Here is an 8,660-nt window from a genome sequence, read left to right as displayed (position 1 = left end):
AAATTAGTTTATATTTAATTCAAGTGAACATTTAATTTATTGAACATCAGCAAAACGCAGAATTTGCAAAACACTGAAAAGAAATTGCAAATGTTTAATTATTTCATTTAAATGTTTTTCCATTGAACAAAATGTAAAGGTTATTAAGGTCAAGACCAATTGCAAACAGCAAGAATAACACCGGAGGCTACAAGGTCATATTAATAGCCTAACAAACCACTGAACCCCCCCCAAACAATCATTCACCCACTTACTTACATGTGATTCTTTAGAGCACAGAACAAAGACTGCAATGATCCAAGTTCAGTCTAACGATGATACTACTAGCACAAGCGTATTCATTCATTTATACAGTTCACCGAGATGCCTGTTGTGAGGCGACTGTTGAGTGTATGTTGCTCAGTTTATCCATATTCAATTTTCCACATAATGTAAATTAGACTCAATCCATCATGGTAGCCTTCCAAGTCTTCTGGGTAGGGGAACTTCAGTGCATGTGGCTGATTGGGACTTTTTAATTTTGGGACCTTTTTGATTTTCACCTATAAGGCCAAGGGATATGTGTCCACAAAGCCCGGGCTTACAAATAACACAACTGTCATAAAATGACAATTATGTCGAGTAGGCTGTAATCCACAATGATTTTGAAGAATGCTTGTACGTTTCTGGCGCCCCCTACAGGTTGCTGTAAAATGCTCTGGCGTTATCACGGCATAAAAATCGCGATCCTTGATAACTGCACGCATGCTTATTGAGTTCTGACAAATTTCCTACCAATACTTTTGATGCACAATGGAAGCCACGTCTTTTTATATTGTTCCCTATATCAGTGCATAGCCGTCTGGCCAGTATAGGGCACTGACTGCGGTCGTCTGACTTTTCAAGTGGTGTTTATGGTGGCAGAAGAACTAAACCTGTTTCAAGTGATTTGCCCCTTGCTCTAATTGAAACATGCGAATGATCACTGACAGTTCCTCAAATACAAAGAAACCAGCAAATCTATGAGTAAATAAGAATATTTTTATCCGTTGCCTGCAACTTTAGTAGAGAAATTAAAGTAAAAAAAAAAAGGTGAATCAATGTTCTTTCACAGAGATGTGGCGAACAGGAGAACATTTCTGCACAGACGTATGATTAAACAATTGCTCATGTGTTAAAAGCACAGACGCCTTACAAAGACCTGATTTTCCACAGCTTTTTTTCGTAAAATTCTGCACATGACTCGTTTCATAAATAAGGGGACATAACTAAGAAAACAAACAAACAAACAAACAAGCAAAATAAGACGCTTAGGAACGGAAAGATTACAAAATAAGGAAGAGGAAGTTCACTCAAACACAGGGGGTTTCAGAACAGCCACCCCCATCTGTGCTGCTTTCATAAGTTGTAGCGGCTCGTCTGTCCTCCAGAGGCGATGCTGGAGTTTGAAGAGACATGAGGATGGCTCAGGACGCAGCTTCTTCCCCATGCCGTGCACAGACTTCATAAGCGGACAAAGTTTTTAAATTTAACATTGGCCTGCGGTTTATTCCGCTCTTCGCCAACATGGAGTATTGGAGGCAATGTGCGATGTGGCTGATCAGCTGCAACGTGCTGCCTGCGAACCACCGGGTAACTGCGGACACGGCGCAGGTGTTCGACCTGGCGCAAACCCTGCGGGACGGGGTGCTGCTGTGCCAGCTACTCAACAACCTAAGACCCCACACTATCAACCTAAAGGAGATCAATCTCAGGCCACAAATGTCACAGGTACATCCATCATTTTATGCGCTACTTTACGAATTACTTGTAAAAAATATTGTGAAATCAAATTCATGCGTTCACTAACATGCCATAAGCTAAACCTATAGTGGTGTCCAGGAAAAGTCAGTTTATTAGCCCAATAACCACTGGTAAAGAACCAAAGTAGTTCCGCTGGTGGAAGAGGACGCCTAATCAAAAATTTGTGAAAGTGGACAAAGACATATTTGCAGCTCCTTATTAAGAAGATCAAGCTGTAGCAATTCTAAATAAGGTTCCTAAATACATGGAAGAGAAATGGTGGAAGCTATATTAGAGCGTTTTATATTTTGTTGTTCTGCCTGCAAGGAGCTACAGTAATTAGGGTACAGAAGCCTGTTCCAGTTTTATTAAAGGTTAGACTTAGGTGAGATTTTCCCTTTAAGTTATTCCATATTTTCAAAATAAAACCACAAATTCTAATGATTTGCAGCTTAAGGCGAGCTTTAGATTATTTCCATCTGTTACACACCGTTTTATTTGTGTCCTGTCTTATTTGGCTTTGGGTCCAACAGATAAGTTTCACTAAAGCCGTGGAGTGGCCTCTGACAGATATATTCACCCTTTTCTTTTATTGTGAAGATGATGTTTCACTTTCTGTGTCCTGTTCTGGTGTCTTGATCTTTGTTTTTTTTCTGGATAGGAGAGAAAGTTCTTTAGCTTGTGTGAAACTTGTCTGGTTTGGGAAACACTAAGAAATCGTCCAAATAGACTTCTCCTTGCTCATGCAGTAACCCTTCAGGAGCTGAAGGCTCTGGAGACATCTGATAAAATCCTGCCTTTGATCCACCCATTAGTTGGGAAACTACATTTTGTGCAGTGGCTTGCCGTTTGGTTTGATGGCATATGACATGTGTAATAAGCCAATTTTAAGCTAATTTTTATTTAAATCTCTTGCATTACTGTCTTGGCCAGTTAAATAAAATAAAACAAAACATAACAATTTAATGTTTTAAATTAAAAGCATCTTCCTTGGTGTAATATATGTATTTGCAGGTGTGCCTACAAACATAAATAAAGCCTGCCGTGGTTACCAATATATTTATACGTTTTCTGTGCTCCTACGTTACTGTAACAGCAGCACTTCCTGTTCAGCAGCAGACTCAGGCAGGTGATTAGATCTTTCTGCATCTAGTTGAAAGAGTAATGAACGATTAAAGTCAAAGAAACCGTTAATAATACACCATAAAAGGACAGTGACGTGATGCACACACACACACACACACACACACACACACACACACACACACACACACACACACACACACACACAAGAACATAAATACATTTTATAATTTGTTAGCTGACATCAAATAGTTAGGCACTAAAAGCAAATTATATACAGTTTGGTTGAAATGAGCTGTCACCATGATATGATCATCATGATGATATTTTTTTTGTAGTGATAGATCTGCATGAGTGATTGGGCTCTGTCTCACAAACTGTACTATGCACATGTGCTATGCTTTGCACTATCTGCTTCACCAGTGCCTATGTGCTTTTCTTTAATATTTTTTAAAAGAGAGTTAAAGCAAACCCAGGGCATAACAGGCCAAACAATGGATGGACATAGCCTGTAGCTGTAGGCCACTTGGCAATGGTTGCAAAAGGCATGTGTGTCAGTGGGCTCCATATTTTAAATGGCTCTTTCATTCTCATCTACTGATGGGCTATCTTCGAAAAAACAAACAAGGGCACTGGTGAACACGACTAAAGTGTACACTGATGAAAGGTTACCCAAGACCCGTGTTGTATGCTGAGTTTTGGTACAAATTCAAATAACAATTCACATAACCATTTTGACCCTGTCAGTCATGAACAAATATGAACAAATACGCATTGGATACGCAAATACCCACTGCCTCTCTTATTTGCTTCCAAAGTTATACAAAGTAAAAGCTTTTTAAAGTAGTCTAGTTTAAATATAACAGGAAGTAAACTTAGCTAAACAAATCACAAACAGGCCACTATTAACTGAAAATGAAAAATGAAAAATAATAAACTTAAAAGGTGTTTAAAAAAGTATTTTTATTATCGTGGAGCCAGAGATTCTGGGTGTTACTCTAAATGTGAATAAAAGAATGTGCACCAGGGCTGTGACTGTGTTCAAAAGCATGAGGCTGTTGGTGGTGCAAAGCCATCATGTTCTTGCACTTCCTCCGTAGACAAACAGGGCCCCTGGGGGCGGCGGAGTGATTACAGGCGTCTCCATGATGAGCTGATGTGATAAAAAGAAGCCTATCTGTTCTCAAGAATTTTCTTACTTACTGCTTAAGTTATTAAATATTCAGTTTCTAAATCAGCCATTTCTCAGCAATGTGTTTGACAGGAAAAATGAACTGAGGCGATCTAACAGTGCTGTATACGTTTTCTTTTTAACTGAAGTGGCTCAAACTAGACAAAGACGAGTATCTTGAATTCTAAACCATAACTTTATGTCCAATGTTCCTGTTGGCTGCTGTCTTCCCACTAACATAAAGATCCTAATAGGAAGTGACACCAACAGAGGACATAGTTGGCGGTTTCATTTCACAGTATAAAACTTTCATTTTTCATTTTCAGTTTGTAGGGGCTGTAGTTTACTTTTATGTTTAGAAAAGGGACTTTAAATTCTTGGTGCTTTAAATTATGCTGTAAATTAAACTTGATTTACATTACAAGGAGGTTAAAGACTTTGTTTTTATTTTCCAAACAACGGAAAGTACACTTTTAATGTTACTGTGGTATCTACTCATGTTGGTAGTTTAGTTTTTATTTGACTTAATTTTTGTCTGCTAGCTCTAGATTAAATGAGATCCCACGTAACTAATTCAACAGCGACAGGTATTTTCAGAAACAGCACGACTGTTATTCTAGGCAAAAACGCAAACAGTGCTGTCAGCAGTTTCGGAACATAAGATCCGTTTCTTCAAAATAATTCCAAGTAAAATTGTTTATTTAAAAAAAAGTCAGATTACTGTACTTTGGTGTTAGTTTTTCGCTATGATGAGTGTTAAAAATCTTGTGGCGATAAAACCCTCTTGAAACCTGTAATCTGTACTGAGGTCGGGTTTGATCTAACCTTAAAAACAACTTTTTATGTTTTCACATATGTATTTAAACAAAAACTAGTTACAAAAAATGTAAACAATGTAAAATGAAATCTATCTACATACAACTTTTTATGTTATATAACAGTCTGTTTCTGCCCTTTGCAGTTCCTGTGCTTGAAAAACATCCGGACATTTCTGGCCTCTTGCTGTGATGTGTTTGGGATGAAGAAGAGTGACTTATTTGAAGCCTTTGATCTCTTCGATGTCCGAGACTTTGGAAAGGTAGCACCCATTTCTGTCATTATGATTTTCTAACATTGCACTATGAAACAGCCCAGTAATTTCATGTATCATGACATTCTTCTCTCCTTTCATACAGTTATTAGAATCATTTATAAAAGTCTGTAAATTAGTTTGAGTGAATACATTACATGTCACAGCACTATTACATTTGAACTGGTAATAATAACTGTGAAGATTGTCTGTCTCAGTTAACCAGTTTACAGTTTTTCTCCATTGCTCAGATATTAGACATAAGTAATAGTTCAGAGTAAGTGTTATGATAGATTTTGTCCAAACTTAGACATTATCCATCAAAAAAAAAGAAAATCATTATGTAAAAAGTCTAAAAAGAGAATTTTCTGTAACGGATCTCTTTTTTTTAAAGAAAGAGTCAAAGAACAATTAATTGACAAAATAATTTTTCCAGTGTTTTACAAAACAGCTTGAACAGATGATAACGTTTTCAAAACAAGCAATACGCTTGTGATGTTTCACTGCATTATTGTCTTCGTAGCTGACTTTTGGTGTAAGTGATGCCACACCTGCTCTGTTTTTCTGTCCTAATTGATCTATAAATCCTGCCAACTCTTTAAAATACAAGTCTGAGGTATGATGGAAGCATAGTGTACGTGTGCTTCTTCTCTGTGTGTGAGTCTGAAAGCGTTCGCTGTTTGCCTACCCTAGCTTTTTGAAGGGATTGGCTGACTTCTTTTTATTGCTGTGTTATTGTGGGACCTGTTTTCAGTGTGTGTACACAGCGTTACCAGGTCAGTGGGTTTGTAGTGCGCTCTGTGCAGCCACTCAGCGGACTGTCGCTTAAAGCACAGGAGCCTAATTTAACTTCGCCACGGAAAGCACACTTACTCTGAGGAGCCTTACTCCCACATTTCCCTATTTAAGTACACCATTTTACCTGGGGGCATTATGAGTTGTCTAAGCACTGAGAGGCTTGAAGAAAATTATAGTTTTGTTTTTTTTTTAAATAAAACTATTGGAGCATATGTATTAATCTATGCTGAATGTATTTTATCTGAGTTTTTTTTTTTTACCTCTGAAGTACATAAGATTGTGCTATCCATCCGTGCGTTTTCTTAACTCATTATCCATTTCACTGGTCCAGAAAGGCCGGAGCCTATTTGACATGACATGGGGCAAGAGGCAGGGCAGACCTGGGCCAGTTCGCCAGTCTATTGAAGCTTAAATAGGCTTGTTTGTCTCTTGTTACATTTCTTTTACATTTAGTTGTTTTGCCTGAATGCTTATCGTGTCTAAATAATGTATACGGTATCTCATGAGTTTAGTTTGGTAAAGTAATACCATATATCTTATATACATCATAACTTAGGCATACTATATATGATTGCAATAGTGAATTCACCTCCCTCTGTAGAATGGAAGTGGTTATACGTGAACTATGAGAGTGCATACCAAGCTGTGTGTGTAGTTTCTCATTCAGGCTCTCTTTTCTTTCAGTTCAGTGTTTTGTGCTCTAAAGAAGCTTCTAGTTAATCTGGCTGCTGATAATCCCACAGGGGAGGTAGGGCTTGCAAATATGTACACTACATCCAAGCCGGGCTGCATAATCTCAGCCATGTTCAAGGGTTGTCCATCAAACAAACAAGCCTCTGGAGGATAAAGATTGCACCAGATCATTGCTTTTTTTTATTGGTAGTTAGAAATACGGGTGACTGTAGGTTAAGCAGTTGGGTTGGATTGGCTCCATGAAGGGCTGTATGTCTAAAGAAGAAATGCTCAATCTCTTCTTTTTTTTACAGAAAAATCCAAAAAAGGAACATCTCAAATCTCAACCAGTGTAATCCACTTGGGGTCGAGTTGTGCCAGCTCTGCCTGTGGACTGAGTATTAGTCCACTGAATATCTAATGAGAGCTCTGTAACCTACATTTCTCAGCTGAGTTACTACAGGCTTCACTGCAGGGAGTCAAACTGACTGCACGTAGAAGGCTGAAGGCTAGAGAGATAAAGCAGAGGGGCAAGAATTGTGTTTATTTCTTCCTTCAGTATAAACTACTATTAATATTTTCACAAAACAACATTATTTTTGTGCGAAGTTCATGCAGTTTTTCTTTTTGGGAAATAACTTCACACTTTCTTCCTGAGAGTAAGATAAGAACATTGATAACACATGTCAGCACATAAAATATAATCATATTATTAGCAACCTGTTAGTTTGGCTTAAGCTAAAAACATCGAAAGACGTCAGTAAAATTCCCTACCACTATAAATAATTATCATGTTACATATTTATGCATGGTGTATTCCTTACCTGCCTACCCGAGAACTGCTGTATCTATACATTTTTATACATTCTAAACATTATTATTTGAGCTTTTTGACAGATATATTTTACATTCAAATCTTTGTAGAAATGAAATTAAAGTGTTAACAGTCTCATTTCTGGCCAGTGTCAGTGTTGTTGAGTGGTATCGGCATATCGGCGAACAGGATCGTATTCAGCAATATCAGTTTTCAGTGTTTATCTGTTGCAAAACATCAATTTTGCAATTGCAAATTTTTTGAAAATTGTGTGATAAAAATGTGAAAAACACAAAACGATTTAAACCATTCAGGTTTTTGTTATGAAAGAAATACGCTGATAGCATATGGATAACTGGAATTGTTGTCGGGGAATTGTTGTTTTAAACTTAAATGTCCATATCTGCCCATCATTTAATAAAAAACAAATAAAACATTTATTAATTTAATTAATTAAGTGTAGGTAGGTGGACGTTACATCAAGCGATCTGTTTCACTGTTCTGCGCTAAGCTAATATTTAGCGTTTAGAAATAAGAGCGCTGTCGGTCTTCTTACCTTAACTTGCCAAATGCAACCTTCATGCACAGATTATCACTGTGTGATCAGTTGGTACCATCACACACTGAAGAATGCGAAAATACCGTTTTAAATGTGTGCTTTGATGCTTAACTCTGCAAAGCTCACATTAGTGTTGGTAAAAACTAAAGTAGCCCCTTCTGAAACGTTACATTTGCATAACCCATAAAGTCTGACAATTACCAAAAGCCTCAAAAAACTCTCAACAATAATGTGTTCCTGATTATAATTTGTGTTAACGACACTACATTCTCTTTCTGGCTGTATCTTCGTAGAATCATCCTTGGGGTGGCTAAATAAATATCAGAGCATTCTCAGAAAGTTGATGGACTTTAATTTTGTTTTGGGAAGCTAATAAAAAAATGTATATTTTGTACAGTGTGATAGACGGGAACAGCTTGATTATTATTTAAACAACTGAATATATTTACAAATATTTAGCATTCAAACTAGACAGTGGTATCAATCTTCTTGCCCAACCTTGATTATTGCAAATATATGTATTTCCTGAAATGTCAATCTATTCCTTTAACCAAACTGAAAATCTGTCATGTAGCGATATGGTCCATTAGTACCATCACACCATGTAAAGTTTCACCTTTATATTTAGTGCCGTTATTTCTGTGTTAATAATAATGAAAAATGATCATTGTCAGCTGCACTAGTCAAGTAAAGTCAAAGTTTATTCTCTCTCTCTCTCTCTCTCTCTCTCTCT

At 37.2% G+C, this 8,660-nt stretch overlaps 1 protein-coding gene across 1 annotated transcript in view; it reads left to right on the top strand.

Annotated features, from left to right (window-relative positions):
* Window positions 1-1,401: 1,401 nt before the first annotated feature.
* Window positions 1,402-8,660, top strand: part of LOC102192005 (guanine nucleotide exchange factor VAV3-like) — a 49,725-nt gene continuing 42,466 nt past the window's right edge. The window contains exons 1-2 of the mRNA XM_013909772.1: window positions 1,402-1,749; window positions 4,977-5,093. Of these exons, the coding sequence (XP_013765226.1) occupies window positions 1,546-1,749; window positions 4,977-5,093 (321 nt within the window). The 5' untranslated portion in view covers window positions 1,402-1,545. The remainder of the gene's footprint in view (window positions 1,750-4,976; window positions 5,094-8,660) is intronic.

The sequence above is a fragment of the Pundamilia nyererei genome, unplaced genomic scaffold, assembly GCF_000239375.1.
Source record: "Pundamilia nyererei isolate P.nyererei 1_Seehausen unplaced genomic scaffold, PunNye1.0 scaffold00031, whole genome shotgun sequence".
Lineage (NCBI taxonomy): Eukaryota > Metazoa > Chordata > Actinopteri > Cichliformes > Cichlidae > Pundamilia > Pundamilia nyererei.
This window is presented reverse-complemented; position numbering and strand designations above follow the sequence as displayed.